Raw genomic sequence first — 20,165 nt, forward strand, 5'->3', positions numbered from 1 at the left:
GTCGTAGTTTTGCAACATCAGGAGGTCCGCAGGTTGAAGACCACTGCCCTATACATTGACTGAGCACTTTGCATGTGATTTGCCTGTGTACAGTGTCACGTGTGTAACTGCCTTACGGCGATTGATGACACGGTCCCTTTTATTTTCGGATGGGTTTAGCCGAAAAAACTACGACTCCCAGCATGCCCGGACAGCCATCAGCTGTCCAGGCATGCTAGGAGTTGTAGTTTTGCAACATCTGGAGGTCCGCAGGTTGAAGACCACTGCCCTATACATTGACCGAGTACTTTGTATGTGATTTGCCTGTGTACAGTGCAAAAACTACGACTCCCAGCATGTCCGGACAGCCGTTGGCTGTCCGGGCATGCTGGGAGTTGTAATTTTGCAACATCTGGAGGTCCGCAGGTTGGAGACCATTGGCGTGCAGCGAGTTCCAGCGCCGGCGGCCCCTAACAAAGAGGAGGAGGGCAATGCTTGCGGGTGACATATGTGAGTAGTACCCCGCTGGGCTGATCATTAATTGGGGGGGGAGCAGAACAGTGCTGGCGGGTCACGTATGATTAGTTCCCCGATGTGGGGACAGCGCAGCGCTGGGCTGATAATGCATTCCCAAGGGGGAGGGGCCAAACCGGTATTGCGGTATGGGAAAAATTCATATTGTGCAGCCCAAAAATGTCGGTATTCGGTATGAACTGGTATACCGGCCAGCACTAAGAGAAGCCTAATCGTGGTCTGTCAGATGTAGCAGAGCCGAGTTTCTCAGAGGTAGCAGAGCTATAAAGGTGTCATGTAGCACAAGACATGGAAATGTTACACATGACTGCAGCACTAAGAATTTTAATAATGCAGTTAGATGTAGCAGAGCTGTGTCAGAGGTAGCAAAAATGCTGTAGGATGTAAAGGATTCAGGCGTTACTAGGTAGAGTTTATAATCTGGAATAACACACTTTACTCTTACATAGGACTGGAGGTAAACTGGGTCAGTCACATGTAGCAGAGCTGAGTATGTCAGGGTTATAGAACAGCTGTAGTGGGATGTAACTGGGTCAGGTGTCACCCGGATGTGTTTTTCATTGGGAATAACATACCTTAGTATTACTTGAGACTTGCAGGTAAAGGTTATCTGGGTCTGACATATGTAACAGAGCCGAGTTTGTCAGAGGCAGCAGAGATATATGTCATTTAGCGCAGCATTCCAACACGTGCAGTTTTAAGAATTTTTAAAATGCAGTTGGCTTTGTCAGATGTAGCAGAGCTGTAGCGGTATGTAATGGGGACAGGTGTCACTGCTTTGTAATTTGGGATAGCACACCTTAGTATTAGGCTGGGTTCACATCACGTTTTTACCATACTGTTTTCAATCAGTTTTTCTAAAGAAAACCGTATGGCAAAAAAAAACGGATGGCACAGTATAAGAAAAAGTAAACCGTATACTGTTTTTAAAAGTGCAGACAGTTCCGTCCGTTTTTTTATTTAAAAAAAAATTAGAAAAGTATACACAGTTTTCAATACGGTCCCATTGGTTTTCAATAATGAAAACTTATACGGGAAACGTACTTGAAAAACGTGGTGTGAACTAGGGATCTACTGATTATCGGTATTGGCAATTACCTTGCCGATAATGCAAAGCCCATTTCCCCCCGAAACCGCCGCTGCCCCATTGCCTCCCCCATCCCCGGTTTTATAATTACCTGTTCCCGGGGTCCGCGCTACATCTGGCTTCTGCGACATCCTGCGCTATTGCTGTGCACTGCGCAATGACGAGTGACATCCTCAACGCGACGTCACGGTCAGTGCGCACAGTGACAGCTCAGGACGCCGCTGGAGCCAGAAGTAGCGCGGACCCCGGGAACAGGTAATTATAAAATTGGGGATGGGGGAGGCAATGGGGCAGCGGCGGTGGTTGGACTAGGGAGGACCCCAGGACAGGCAGGGGGAGAGAAGCGGGCGGCGGTTTATGGTCCCGCAAAAGCCGCTGCAGTTCATTGATTTAAAGCGCCCGCTTTAAATCCTTGTTCTGCAGCGGCCTCTGTGGGGCCGGGGGGGGCAATAACTAATACCGGAATATCGGTATAAGTTATCGGCTATCGGCCTGAAAGTTAACATATCGGTATCGGCCCCCAAAAAAATCAATATCGGTCGATCCCTAGTGTGAACCCACCCTTACATGGGACTGCAGGTAAACCTACTATGGGTCATGTCAGATGTAGCAAAGCTGTGTTTGGCATAGGCGGTTCAGCTATACATGTTAATTATCATAACACATCTCAGTATTTTAGTATTACATGGGACTGCAGGTAAATGTAACTTGGGTCTGTCAGACATAGCAGAGACATGTTTGTCAAAGGTCACGGGTGAATTTCTGTCATTTGGCGAAACACTTGCACATCTAAGAATTTTAGCAATGCGATTGGGTCTGTCAGATGTAGCAGTGCCCAGTTTGTGAACTAGGATAACACAACACGACATATGACTCAGGTCTGCAACAACAGGACTGGGTCTATTAGATGTAGTGGGGCTGAGTTTGTTACAGAGCTATGACATTGGACTGCAGATAAACCCCGGCACAAGCGATGCACACAGAGCCAGGATTGGTATACCGTATATACTCGAGTATAAGCAGAGTTTTTCAGCACGATTTTTCGTGCAGAAAATGCCCCCCTCGGCTTATACTCGAGTGAACTCTCCGCCTGTCAATCCCTTCATCAGTGGTCTTCAACCTGCGGACCTCCAGATGTCTGGGCATGCTGGGTGTTGTAGTTTTGAAACCTCTGGAGGTCCGAAGGTTGAAGACCACTGATGAAGGGATTGACAGGCGGTGATGATGAAGGGGGGGGGGGGATGATGACGGGGGTCTGGATGATTACATGGGGGGGGGGGGGGTGATGTATTTCCCACCCTAGGCTTATAGTTGAGTCAATATCTTTTCCTGGGTTTTTGGGGTAAAATTAGGGTCCTCGGCTTATACTCGAGTATATACGGTATCTAGCGCCATAGGAGGATGCATTGTGGTAGTGAAGACGTTAAATCATTTGCGCTGCCTTCCTATAGTGCAGCGAATTCACATTTGTTCTAATATAGAGAAGGGCTGAGATAATGAAAGTTTACACAATGGGGAGCATTTAATGGATCGCAGCCGCCATGAGCGGAGGCCTTCATGCATCACGTCTATGTCGGCCTGACAGCAGCAGATGTGGACGACAGAAAACAGCAGGAAAAAAATTCAGGAAACCTATATACGTCAACTCATACACAAGGCACTCTATACAGCAGTGTTTCCTAAACAATGTGCCTCCAGCTGTTGCAAAACTACAACTCCCAGCATGGCCGGACAGCCGAAGGCTGTCCGTGCATGCTGGGAGTTGTAGTTTTGCAACAGCTGGAGGCACATTGTTTAGGAAACACTGCTGATATGGAGTAAATCCCATTTATGACCCCTTTCTGTACAATGACCAGCTTACTACCAGCTATTACACTGTGGGCCCTTACAGTTGGTGAAACTGTGCCCCCTATACAGCATTAGTGTCCGGTCCACTACAAACGCAAACCTATTGAGGATCACATTGGTGGGGGAAGTCAGACCCCCACAAAAAGTCTGCAGTGCTCCCTAAAACCCTTTAGGGCAGATAGGAGGTTCCCTTAAGGCAGTGTTCCTCAGCCTGTGTGTCTCCAGCTGTTGCTTAACTACAAGTCCCATCACGCCCTGACAGCAAAAGGCTGGCAGGGGCATGATGGGAGTTGTAGTTTTGGAACAGCTAGAAAGTAACAGACTGTAAGATCATGATGGTTGGGATTTGTAATTCTGCAATGCCTGGAGCAGTGTTTTCCAAAGCGTGTATCTCCAGCTGTTGCAAAACTACAAATCCCAGCCAAAGGCTGTCCGGGCATGCTGAGGGTTGTAGGTTTGCAACAGCTGAGGACACACTGTTTATAAAATATAGACCTGGAGGGCCACAGGGTGCAAAAGCATGATAGGAGTTGTAGTTTTTCAACAGCTGGAGAGCAACGGTCGGTAAGTGCATGATGTAAGGCTATAGGGGCATGATGGGAGTTGTAGTTTTGCAACAGCTGGAACATCACAGACTGTCAAGGCATGGTGGAAGGCTATAAGGCAGTGTTTCCCAACCAGGGTGCCTCCAGGTGTTGCAAAACTACAACTCCCAGAAAGCATGGACAGCCAAAGGCTGCCAAAGGCTGTCTAGGCATGCTGGGAATTGTAGTTTTGCAACATCTGGAGGCGCCCTAGTTGGGAAACACTGCTACAAGGGCACACTTTGATTTGGCAGTGTTTTCCAAACAGTGTGTCTCCAGCTGTTGCAAAACTACAACTCACAGCATGCCCGGACAGCCTTTGGCTGTCCGGGCATGCTGGGAGTTGTAGTTTTGACATAGTTGCAAAGACACTCTTTGGTAAACATTGAAGGGTCACAGGGTGCCAAAGCATGATAGGAGTTGTAGTTTTGCAATAGCTGGGGAGCAACAGGCTCTCAGGGCATAATGAAAGACTGTCAGCCAATAATGAGAGTTGTAGTTTAGCAACAGCCTAAGAGTCACAGGCTATCAGGGCATGATGGGAGTTGTAGTTTTGCAATAGCTGGGGAGCAACAGGCTCTCAGGGCATAATGAAAGACTGTCAGCCAATAATGAGAGTTGTAGTTTAGCAACAGCCTAAGAGTCACAGGCTATCAGGGCATGATGGGAGTTGTAGTTTTGCAACAGCTGGAGAGTCACAGGCTCTCAGAGCATATTGTAAGGCTGTCAGGCCATAATGGGAGTTGTAGTTTAGCAACGGGCTGTCGGGGAACTATGGGAACTGTATTTTTGCAACAGCCAGAGGTTGAGAATCACTGCCTTAAAGGGTCCCTCCAGCTACAGATTAGTGGGTTTACAGGCCCTGAAATCCCTATTAATACCTGAAATAAAGGGGCCCACTATGTTCTCTCCATTCAGTGGACTGGAGGAGATAAGTGATAACTCTATGTGTGATCTGTAATGTTTACCCTGTTGGGGGACACATTTATTTACTGGGCCTTTAAAAAGCAGGTCCAAAAGACAGGAGGACACAGCACGCGCCCCGGTGACACAGATTCGGATCGGTGGGTAAGTCGCACACGCAGCACATTCCTGAGTGACACATTCACCGATGACACGCTCGCTCTGCCACATCACATCCACAACGAGATGATACACTCCATACCCACACAACACACGTGCCTGCAAAAAGAGGTGCCACATCCATGTGCCAGGGAAATACTACCGCCTAAACCCATCCGAAAATAAAAGGGACCGCGTCATCAATCACCGTAAGACAGTTACACACGTGACACTGTACACAGGCAAATCACATGCAAAGTGCTCGGTCAATGTATAGGGCAGTGGTCTTCAATCTGCGGACCCCCAGATGTTGCAAAACTACGACTCCCAGCATGCCCAAACAGCCAACGGATCTCCGGGCATGCTGGGAGTTGTAGTTTTTGCACTGTACACAGGCAAATCACATGCAAAGTGCTTGGTCAATGTATAGGACAGTGGTCTTCAACCTGCGGACCTCCAGATGTTACAAAACTACAACTCCCAGCATGCCCGGACAGCCGATGGCTGTCCGGGCATGCTGGGAGTCGTAGTTTTTTCGCCTAAACCCATCCGAAAATAAAAGCGACCGCACCATCAATCGCCGTAAAACAGTTACACACGTGACACTGTACACAGGCAAATCACATGCAAAGTGCTCAGTCAATGTATAGGGCAGTGGTCTTCAACCTGCGGACCTCCAGATGTTGCAAAGCTACAACTCCCAGCATGCCCGGACAGTTTTGCAACATCTGGAGGTCCGCAGGTTGGAGACCACTGGTATAGGGTGTGTACAAGGCGAGGGTTTGCTACAATTGTATCCAATCCAACCAATCCCCTTCCAGCAGTGCAGCCTGCACTCCTCATGGATACAATGTAACAGAGATGGAAGCTGCTGATGTTGTTTAGGTCACAAGGGGAACAATTGTAACAAACCCTCAGATGTTTTTAGCTTTAGGATTTTATGATTATTGGTCCAATTCTTTGACAGGAAGCAGAGATCGTAAAGAATTGAATTGAAGAACAGTAGAAAGGCGCAGAATCTTATGGAGGTGTCCTCTTGCAGTATACAGGGACTCAGGCCTTGGCTGTATCCAGCGTCAGACCCCATTGGTTAGAAGACAGACTATAGGGAGGACGCCGGGGATAGGCTGCGCATGGAGGACACAAACGCACACGGCCTCCCTGACACATAAGAGATTGGCGCGGCCTCCTGACATATACCAGGTGGAGGTACAGGAGGTGACTGCCCAGAGCATCATACACTGTGGTGTAAGATCATAACAAGGTGATCTAAGAGTATACAGTACATACACTCACACCAGTCTATATACAACCAAGAAGACCATGCTCAGGATCATACCAGTACACATACATATCAGTAGGATTATACCTGTACACATACATATCAGTAGGATTATACCTGTACACATACATATCAGTAAGATTATACCAGTACACATACATATCAGTAGGATTATACCTGTACGCATACATATCAGTAGGATTATACCTGTACACATACATATCAGTAGGATTATACCAGTACACATACATATCAGTAGGATTATACCTGTACGCATACATATCAGTAGGATTATACCAGTACACATACATATCAGTAGGATTATACCAGTACACATACATATCAGTAGGATTATACCTGTACACATACATATCAGTAGGATTATACCAGTACACATACATATCAGTAGGATTATACCAGTACACACACATATCAGTAGGATTATACCTGTACATACATATCAGTAGGATTATACCTGTACACATACATATCAGTAAGATTATACCAGTACACATACATATCAGTAAGATTATACCAGTACACATACATATCAGTAGGATTATACCTGTACACATACATATCAGTAGGATTATACCAGTACACATATCAGTAGGATTATACCTGTACACACACATATCAGTAGGATTATACCAGTACACATACATATCAGTAGGATTATACCTGTACACATACATATCAGTAAGATTATACCAGTACACATACATATCAGTAAGATTATACCAGTACACATACATATCAGTAGGATTATACCAGTACACATACATATCAGTAGGATTATACCTGTACACATACATATCAGTAGGATTATACCTGTACACACACATATCAGTAAGATTATACCAGTACGCATACATATCAGTAGGATTATACCTGTACGCATACATATCAGTAGGATTATACCAGTACGCATACATATCAGTAGGATTATACCTGTACGCATACATATCAGTAGGATTATACCTGTACGCATACATATCAGTAGGATTATACCTGTACGCATACATATCAGTAGGATTATACCTGTACACATATCAGTAGGATTATACCAGTACACATACATAGCAGTAGGATTATACCTGTACACACACATATCAGTAGGATTATACCTGTACACATACATATCAGTAGGATTATACCTGTACGCATACATATCAGTAGGATTATACCAGTACGCATACATATCAGTAGGATTATACCTGTACGCATACATATCAGTAGGATTATACCTGTACACATACATATCAGTAGGATTATACCTGTACACATACATATCAGTAGGATTATACCTGTACACACACACATATCAGTAGGATTATACCTGTACACACACATATCAATAGGATTATACCAGTACACATACATATCAGTAGGATTATACCTGTACACATACATATCTGTAGGATTATACCTGTACACATACATATCAGTAAGATTATACCAGTACACATACATATCAGTAGGATTATACCAGTACACATACATATCAGTAGGATTATACCTGTACACATACATATCAGTAGGATTATACCTGTACACATACATATCAGTAGGATTATACCTGTACACATACATATCAGTAGGATTATACCAGTACACATACATATCAGTAGGATTATACCAGTACACATACATATCAGTAGGATTATACCTGTACACATACATATCAGTAGGATTATACCTGTACACATACATATCAGTAGGATTATACCTGTACACATACATATCAGTAGGATTATACCTGTACATACATATCAGTAGGATTATACCTGTACACACATATCAGTAGGATAATACCTGTACACATACATATCAGTAGGATTATACCTGTACACATACATATCAGTAGGATTATACCTGTACACATACATATCAGTAGGATTATACCTGTACACATACATATCAGTAAGATTATACCAGTACACATACATATCAGTAGGATTATACCAGTACACATACATATCAGTAGGATTATACCTGTACATACATATCAGTAGGATTATACCTGTACACACATATCAGTAGGATAATACCTGTACACATACATATCAGTAGGATTATACCAGTACACATACATATCAGTAGGATAATACCTGTACACATACATATCAGTAGGATTATACCTGTACACATACATATCAGTAGGATTATACCTGTACATACATATCAGTAGGATTATACCTGTACACATACATATCAGTAGGATTATACCTGTACACATACATATCTGTGGGATTATACCTGTACACATACATATCAGTAGGATTATACCTGTACACATACATATCAGTAGGATTATACCTGTACGCATACATATCAGTAGGATTATACCTGTACACATACATATCAGTAGGATTATACCTGTACACATACATATCGGCAGGATCATACCCATACATGGTAACAGGACCATATACAGACATGTCAGAGGATGGTCAGTACACGTCAGGTGATGTATGTACAGTCTAACCATACAGATGAGGACATATCTGGAGGATGAGATACAGGGTAAAACATTATATAGTCATGGCAGCCGGCAGGTGTACACATCTACATGTGGTGCATTCACTAAACCTGTACATAAGATAGACATATGTGTACAACATCCACACATGTAGTCCCTGTATACATAAATGTAACCCCCATACACATATTGTCAAAATACACATATTTGAAGTCCCCATGTAGTCCCTGTATACATACAGTCCTCATACACAGTCCACATATACATATATAGTTCCTATACACACACACACATATATATATATATATATATATATATATATATATATATATAGTCCCCATCCACATACATATAGTCCCCATCCACATACATATAGTCCCCATCCACATACATATAGTCCCCATCCACATACATATAGTCCCCATCCACATACATATAGTCCCCATCCACATACATATAGTCCCCATCCACATACATATAGTCCCCATCCACATACATATAGTCCCCATCCACATACATATAGTCCCCATCCACATACATATAGTCCCCATCCACATACATATAGTCCCCATCCACATACATATAGTCCCCATCCACATACATATAGTCCCCATCCACATACATATAGTCCCCATACACATACATATAGTCCCCATACATGTAGTACCCATATACATATAGTCCCCATACACATACATATAGTCCTCATACATGTAGTACCCATATACATATAGTCCCCATATACATGTAGTCCCCATATACATACATGTAGTCCCCATATACATGTAGTCCCCATATACATGTAGTCCCCATATACATATAGTCCCCATATACATATAGTCCCCATACATGTAGTCCCCATATACATATAGTCCCCATCCACATACATGTAGTCCCCATATACATATAGTCCACATACATATAGTCCTCATACATGTAGTCCCCATCCACATACATGTAGTCCCCATATACATATAGTCCCCATACATGTAGTCCCCATATACATATAGTCCCCATCCACATACATGTAGTCCCCATATACATATAGTCCCCATACACATAAATATAGTCCTCATACATGCAGTCCCCATCCACATACATGTAGTCCCCATATACATATAGTCCTCATACATGTAGTCCCCATATACATATAGTCCCCATCCACATACATGTAGTCCCCATATACATATAGTCCCCATACACATACATATAGTCCTCATACATGTAGTCCCCATCCACATACATGTAGTCCCCATATACATATAGTCCCCATACATGTAGTCCCCATCCACATACATATAGTCCTCATACATCTAGTCCCCATATACATATAGTCCCCATCCACATACATATAGTCCTCATATATGTAGTCCCCATATACATATAGTCCTCATCCACATACATGTAGTCCCCATATACATATAGCCCCCATCCACATACATATAGTCCTCATACATGTAGTCCCCATATACATATAGTCCCCATCCACATACATATAGTCCTCATACATGTAGTCCCCATATACATATAGTCCCCATCCACATACATATAGTCCTCATACATGTAGTCCCCATATACATATAGTCCCCATACACATACATAGTCCTCATACATATAGTCCCCATATACATATAGTCCCCATCCACATACATATAGTCCTCATACATATAGTCCCCATATACATATAGTCCCCATACATGTAGTCCCCATATACATATAGTCCCCATCCACATACATATAGTCCCCATATACATATAGTCCCCATACACATACATATAGTCCTCATACATGTAGTCCCCATATACATATAGTCCCCATCCACATACATATAGTCCTCATACATGTAGTCCCCATATACATATAGTCCCCATCCACATACATATAGTCCTCATATATGTAGTCCCCATATACATATAGTCCCCACCCACATACATGTAGTCCCCATATACATATAGACCCCATCCACATACATATAGTCCTCATACATGTAGTCCCCATATACATATAGTCCCCATCCACATACATATAGTCCTCATACATATAGTCCCCATATACATATAGTCCCCATCCACATACATATAGTCCTCATACATGTAGTCCCCATATACATATAGTCCCCATACACATACATAGTCCTCATACATATAGTCCCCATATACATATAGTCCCCATCCACATACATATAGTCCTCATACATATAGTCCCCATATACATATAGTCCCCATCCACATACATATAGTCCCCATATACATATAGTCCCCATACACATACATATAGTCCTCATACATATAGTCCCCATACACATACATATAGTCCTCATACATGTAGTCCCCATACACATACATATAGTCCCCATCCACATACATGTCAGCAGCTGGTGGTGCAGTCAGTGGTGCCGCCTCCTGTCTGGCTCCTCACTCCGGTGTCACATAGATGTCCCCCGGGGATGCGCTTTTCTCATTCTCCCGTTGCCTCTCTCATCCCTCCAGGGAGAAAGACCATAACCCCGCTGTACCGCAGCTCTCGGTGACCGGGTGTACGGCGGCTCGGTCCAGTCTCTCACCGTCAGCCGCCTGCAGGGAGCGCTCCGCGGGACACGACGTGCACGGACGGCGGGGGCGCGCAACTGTGACAGGAGCGCGCGGGGAGCGGAGACAACTACTGCGCCTGCGCGACCACCCGCCCAGCAACAGCGGCAGCAGCAGGAGGTGAGGGAGGAGCGGCTGAGGGGACTCATTCACTCCCCGGTCACATCCACAGTCACCGTACACACGGCGGAATATATATATATATATATACACAGTCACCGTACACACGGCGGAATATATATATATATATACATACACAGTCACCGTACACACTGCGGAATATATATGTATATCCACAGTCACCGTACACACGGCGGAATATATATATATATATATATATATATATATACAGTCACCGTACACACGGCGGAATATATATATATATATATATATATATATATATATACACATACACAGTCACCGTACACAGGGCGGAATATATATGTATATACACAGTCACCGTACACAGGGCGGAATATATATGTATATACACAGTCACCATACACACGGCGGAATATATATGTATATACACAGTCACCGTACACACGGCGGAATATATATGTATATACACAGTCACCGTACACACAGCGGAATATATATATACATATATACACAGTCACCGTACACACAGCGGAATATATATGTATATACACAGTCACCGTACACACGGCGGAATATATATATATATATACACAGTCACCGTACACACGGCGGAATATATATGTATATACACAGTCACCGTACACACAGCGGAATATATATGTATATACACAGTCACCGTACACACGGCGGAATATATATATATATATATATACAGTCACCGTACACACGGCTGAATATATATATATATATATATATACACACACAGTCACCGTACACACGGCGGAATATATATATATACACACAGTCACCGTACACACGGCGGAATATATATATATATATACACAGTCACCGTACACACGGCGGAATATATATATATACACAGTCACCATACACACGGCGGAATATATATATATATATACACAGTCACCGTACACACGGCGGAATATATATATATATATATACATACACAGTCACCGTACACACGGCGGAATATATATATATATATATATATATATACATACACAGTCACCGTACACACAGCGGAATATATATATATATACACAGTCACCGTACACAGGGCGGAATATATATATATACACAGTCACCGTACACACGGCGGAATATATATGTATATACACAGTCACCGTACACACGGCGGAATATATATGTATATACACAGTCACCGTACACACAGCGGAATATATATATACATATATACACAGTCACCGTACACACAGCGGAATATATATGTATATACACAGTCACCGTACACACGGCGGAATATATATGTATATACACAGTCACCGTACACACAGCGGAATATATATGTATATACACAGTCACCGTACACACGGCGGAATATATATGTATATACACAGTCACCGTACACACGGCGGAATATATATATATATATATACACACACAGTCACCGTACACACGGCGGAATATATATATATATATATATATATATATATATATACACAGTCACCGTACACACGGCGGAATATATATATATATATATACACAGTCACCGTACACACGGCGGAATATATATATACACAGTCACCGTACACACGGCGGAATATATATATATATATACACAGTCACCATACACACGGCGGAATATATATATACATACATACAGTCACCGTACACACGGCGGAATATATATATATATATATACACAGTCACCGTACACACAGCGGAATATATATATATATATACATACACAGTCACCGTACACACTGCGGAATATATATATATATACACAGTCACCGTACACACGGCGGAATATATATGTATATACACAGTCACCGTACACACGGTGGAATATATATATATATATACATACACAGTCACCGTACACACGGCGGAATATATATGTATATACACAGTCACCGTACACACAGCGGAATATATATATATATATACATACACAGTCACCGTACACACGGCGGAATATATATATATATACACAGTCACCGTACACACGGCGGAATATATATGTATATACACAGTCACCGTACACACGGCGGAATATATATATATATACACAGTCACCGTACACACAGCGGAATATATATGTATATACACAGTCACCGTACACACGGCGGAATATATATGTATATACACAGTCACCGTACACACGGCGGAATATATATATTTATATACACAGTCACCGTACACACGGCGGAATATATATGTATATACACAGTCACCGTACACACGGCGGAATATATATGTATATACACAGTCACCATACACACAGCGGAATATATATATATACACAGTCACCGTACACACGGCGGAATATATATGTATATACACAGTCACCGTACACACGGCGGAATATATATGTATATACATACAGTCACCATACACACAGCGGAATATATATGTATATACACAGTCACCGTACACACGGCGTAATATATATATATATATATATATATATATATATATACACAGTCACCGTACACACGGCGGAATATATATATATATATACACAGTCACCGTACACACGGCGGAATATATATATACACAGTCACCGTACACACGGCGGAATATATATGTATATACACAGTCACCGTACACACAGCGGAATATATATATATATATACACAGTCACCGTACACACGGCGGAATATATATATATATATATACACAGTCACCGTACACACGGCGGAATATATATATATATATATATATATATACAGTCACCGTACACACAGCGGAATATATATATATTTATATACACAGTCACCATACACAGAGCGGAATATATATATATGTATATATACACAGTCACCGTACACAGAGCGGAATATATATATATATACACAGTCACCGTACACACGGCGGAATATATATGTATATACACAGTCACCGTACACACTGCGGAATATATATATATATACACAGTCACCGTACACACAGCGGAATATATATATATATATATATATATATATATATACACATACAGTCCCCGTACACACGGCGAAATATATATATATAAATACATACAGTCACCGTACACACAGCGGAATATATATATATATATACATACAGTCACCGTACACATGGCGGAATATATATGTATATACACAGTCACCGTACACACAGCGGAATATATATATATATATACACAGTCACCGTACACACAGCGGAATATATATTTATAAATACATACAGTCACCGTACACACAGCGGAATATATATATATATATATACATACAGTCACCGTACACACGGCGGAATATATATGTATATACACAGTCACCGTACACACGGCGGAATATATATATACATACATACAGTCACCGTACACACGGCGGAATATATATATATACATACAGTCACCGTACACACGGCAGAATATATATATATATATACACAGTCACCGTACACACGGCGGAATATATATATACATACATACAGTCACCGTACACACGGCGGAATATATATATATACATACAGTCACCGTACACACGGCGGAATATATATATATACATACAGTCACCGTACACACGGCAGAATATATATGTATATACACAGTCACCGTACACACGGCGAAATATATATATATATATACATACAGTCACCGTACACACGGCGGAATATATATATATATATATACACAGTCACCGTACACACGGCGGAATATATATATATATACACAGTCACCGTACACACGGCGGAATATATATATATATACATACAGTCACCGTACACACAGCGGAATATATATATATACATACAGTCCCCGTACACACAGCGGAATATATATGTATATACACAGTCACCGTACACACAGCGGAATATATATGTATATACACAGTCACCGTACACACGGCCGAATATATATGTATATACACAGTCACCGTACACACGGCGGAATATATATATATATACATACAGTCACCATACACACGGCGGAATATATATGTATATACATACAGTCACCGTACACACGGCGGAATATATATATATTTATATACACAGTCACCGTACACACAGCGGAATATATATGTATATACACAGTCACCGTACACACAGCGGAATATATATATATATACATACATACAGTCACCGTACACACGGCGGAATATATATGTATATACACAGTCACCGTACACACGGCAGAATATATATATATGTATATACACAGTCACCGTACACACAGCGGAATATATATATATTTATATACACAGTCACTGTACACACAGCGGAATATATATATATATACATACAGTCACCGTACACACAGCGGAATATATATGTATATACACAGTCACCATACACACAGCGGAATATATATGTATATACACAGTCACCGTACACACGGCGGAATATATATATATATATACACAGTCACCGTACACACAGCGGAATATATATGTATATACACAGTCACCGTACACACGGCGGAATATATATATATATATACACAGTCACCGTACACACGGCGGAATATATATGTATATACACAGTCACCGTACACACAGCGGAATATATATATATGTATATACACAGTCACCGTACACACGGCGGAATATATATATATACACAGTCACCGTACACACGGCGGAATATATATATATATATATACACAGTCACCGTACACACGGCGGAATATATATATATATATACACAGTCACCGTACACACGGCGGAATATATATATATATATACACAGTCACCGTACACACAGCGGAATATATATGTATATACACAGTCACCGTACACACAGCGGAATATATATATATATACACAGTCACCGTACACACGGCGGAATATATATGTATATACACAGTCACCGTACACACTGCGGAATATATATATATATACACAGTCACCGTACACACAGCGGAATATATATGTATATACACAGTCACCGTACACACAGCGGAATATATATATATATACACAGTCACCGTACACACGGCGGAATATATATGTATATACACAGTCACCGTACACACGGCGGAATATATATATATATACACAGTCACCGTACACACGGCGGAATATATATATATATACACAGTCACCGTACACACGGCGGAATATATATATATATACACAGTCACCGTACACACGGCGGAATATATATATATATATACACAGTCACCATACACACGGCGGAATATATATGTATATACACAGTCACCGTACACACAGCGGAATATATATGTATATACACAGTCACCGTACACACAGCGGAATATATATGTATATACACAGTCACCGTACACACAGCGGAATATATATGTATATACACAGTCACCGTACACACGGCGGAATATATATGTATATATATACATACACAGTCACCATACACACACCGGTATATATATGTATATACACAGTCACCGTACACACGGCGGAATATATATGTATATACACAGTCACCGTACACACAGCGGAATATATATGTATATACACAGTCACCGTACACACAGCGGACTATATATATGTATATACACAGTCACCGTACACACAGCGGAATATATATACATATATATATATATATGTGTGCACAGTCACTGTACGACCTCCTATCCCGTCCTCCTATCCCGACCCGTAATATGTGACCAGGTATTGAAAGATCTCCAGCCGTACGGAAGTTATGTGGGAACATACATTTCCCATTGATTTGCATGGAACAAAAACCCTGACCCTCATAAATGGGGGTAGTTAAGGGTTAAATTAACTATCCTATATTTTAAGTGGACATATAAGTAACATGTGACCAAGTATTAACAAAATATCTCCAGCCGTTTGGAAGTTATGCAGTAACATATATTTCCCATAGACTTGTATGGGACATTAAACAAAAAACCCCGCCCCTGGCAAATGGGGGTGAGTAAGGGTTAAATCACCTATCCTATGTTTGTTGTTGACATATAAGTAACATGTGGCCAAGTTTCATGTTAATATCTTTAGCCGTTTGGATGTGATGCTGGAATATACACACACACACACATACATACAGTGGGGATCAAAAGTTTGGGCACCCTAGGTAAAAATTTGTATTAATGTGCATAAAGAAGCCAAGGAAAGATGGAAAAACCTCCAAAAGGCATCAAATTACAGATTAGACATTCTTATAATATGGCAACAAAAGTTAGATTTTTTCCCCCATCATTTACACTTTCAAAATAACAGAAAACAAAAAAATGGCGTCTGCAAAAGTTTGGGCACCCTGCAGAGTTAATATCTTGTACTGCCCCCTATGGCAAATATCACAGCTTGTAAACTCTTTTTGTAGCCAGCCAAGAGTCTTTCAATTCTTGTTTGAGGTATCTTTGCCATTTCACAGATGGCATCAAGTTAGCATCAAAAATTTGCTGAAATTTTATTGAATCCATTTTTCCTTCTACTCGTGAGATGTTCCCTGTGCCACTGGCTGCAATACAACCCCAAAGCATGATTGATCCACCCCCATGCTTAACAGTTGGACAGAGGTTCTTTTCATTAAATTCTGTTCCCCTTCTTCTCCAAACGTACCTTTGCTCATTCCGGCCAAAAAGTTCAATTTTAACCTCATCGGTCCACAGAACTTGTTTCCAAAATGCATCAGACTTGTCTATATGTTCATTTGCAAAGTTCAAACGCTGATTTTTGTGGTGAGGACGTAGAAGAGGTTTTCATCTGATGACTCTTCCATGAAGACCATATTTGTACAAGTATCTCTTTATAGTGGAATAGTGTACCACAACTCCAGTGTCTGCCACATCTTTCTGGAGGGATTGTGAAGTCAAATGTGGGTTTTGAATAGTTTTTCTCACAATCCTGTGAGCTGTTCTGTCTGATATGTTTCTTGGTCTTTCAGATCTTGCTTTAACTTCCACTGTTCCTGATGACTGCCATTTCTTAATTACATTCCGAACAGAGGATATTGACATCTGAAAACGTTTTGCTATCTTCTTATAGCCTTCTCCAGCTTTGTGAGCTTCAACTATTTTCAGTTTCAGATTTCTAGACAACTGCTTAGAAGAACCCATGGTGCTGATTGTTGGGGCAAGGTCAGATGAGTCTGGGCATTTAAAACCTTTGAGATTGACATCACTTGGTCTTCCCAGATGATGATTGAGAACAATCCATGACACTGGCAGATCTCAGCTTTGCAAAGGGGGCAGTGCATGCTATAAATTCTGCAGGGTGCCCAAACTTTTGCAGACACCATTTTTTTTGTTTTCTGTTATTTTGAAAGTGTAAATGATAGAAATAAAATCTAACTTTTGTTGACATATTATAAGAATGTCTAATCTGTAATTTGATGCCTTTTGGAGATTTTTCCATCTTTCCTTGGCTTCTTCATGCACATTGATACACATTTTTACCTGGGGTGCCCAAACTTTTGATCCCCACTGTACATGAAACCTCTCATCCCTATACCGATAACATATTAATCTACATACATGTAACCTCTCATCCATATGCAGATAATATTCTCGTCTACATACATGTAACCTCTCATCCCTATGCAGAGAATATTCTCCTCTACATACATGTAACCTCTCATCCCTATACAGATAATATTCTCATCTACATACATGTAACCTCTCATCCCTATACAGATAATATTCTCCTCTACATACATGTAACCTCTCATCCCTATACAGATAATATTCTCCTCTACATACATGTAACCTCTCATCCCTATACAGATAATATTCTCCTCTACATACATGTAACCTCTCATCCCTATACAGATAATATTCTCCTCTACATACATGTCACCTCTCATCCCTATACAGATAATATTCTCATCTACATACATGTCACCTCTCATCCCTATAAAGATAATATTCTCCTCTACATACATGTAACCTCTCATCCCTATAAAGATAATATTCTCCTCTACATACATGTAACCTCTCATCCCTATACAGATAATATCATCTACATACATGTAACCTCTCATCCCTATGCAGAGAATATTCTCCTCTACATACATGTAACCTCTCATCCCTATACAGATAATATTCTCCTCTACATACATGTAACTTCTCATCCCTATACAGATAATATTCTCATCTACATACATGTAACCTCTCATCCCTATACAGATAATATTCTCCTCTACATACATGTAACCTCTCATCCCTATACAGATAATATTCTCCTCTACATACATGTAACCTCTCATCCCTATATAGATAATATTCTCCTCCACATACATGTAACCTCTCATCCCTATACAGATAATATTCTCATCTACATACATGTAACCTCTCATCCCTATACAGATAATATTCTCATATACATACATGTAACCTCTCATCCCTATATAGATAATATTCTCCTCTACATACATGTAACCTCTCATCCCTATATAGATAATATTCTCCTCTACATACATGTAACCTCTCATCCTTATACAGATAATATTCTCATCTACATACATGTAACCTCTCATCCCTATACAGATAATATTCTCCTCCACATACATGTAACCTCTCACCCCTGTACAGATAATATTCTCCTCTACATACATGTAACCTCTCATCCCTATATAGATAATATTCTCCTCCACATACATGTAACCTCTCATCCCTATATAGATAATATTCTCCTCCACATACATGTAACCTCTCATCCCTGTACAGATA

General features: G+C 41.0%; 1 protein-coding gene and 1 long non-coding RNA gene across 12 annotated transcripts in view; one reads left to right on the forward strand and one right to left on the reverse strand.

Moving 5' to 3' along the window:
* ASAP1 (ArfGAP with SH3 domain, ankyrin repeat and PH domain 1) overlaps positions 1 to 20,165 on the reverse strand; it is a 389,691-nt gene that overhangs the window by 209,526 nt on the left and 160,000 nt on the right. The window contains exon 1 of one of the 7 annotated variants that reach the window (XM_056522757.1): positions 11,223 to 11,445. The exons of the other annotated variants lie outside the window; for them this stretch is intronic. Within the exon in view, the coding sequence (XP_056378732.1) occupies positions 11,223 to 11,224 (2 nt within the window). The 5' untranslated portion in view covers positions 11,225 to 11,445. Of the gene's footprint in view, positions 1 to 11,222; positions 11,446 to 20,165 lie in introns of those variants that run through there. 7 annotated transcript variants of the gene reach the window in all.
* The window catches only part of LOC130274439 (uncharacterized), a 105,523-nt gene continuing 96,836 nt past the window's right edge, over positions 11,479 to 20,165 (forward strand). For 4 of the 5 annotated variants that reach the window (XR_008844381.1, XR_008844383.1, XR_008844382.1 and 1 more), the window contains exon 1: positions 11,503 to 11,566. This is a non-coding gene — a long non-coding RNA (uncharacterized LOC130274439). Of the gene's footprint in view, positions 11,567 to 20,165 lie in introns of all 5 variants that reach the window. The other variant, XR_008844384.1, reaches the window with a different exon arrangement.

The sequence above is a fragment of the Hyla sarda genome, chromosome 5, assembly GCF_029499605.1.
Source record: "Hyla sarda isolate aHylSar1 chromosome 5, aHylSar1.hap1, whole genome shotgun sequence".
NCBI classification, from domain to species: domain Eukaryota; kingdom Metazoa; phylum Chordata; class Amphibia; order Anura; family Hylidae; genus Hyla; species Hyla sarda.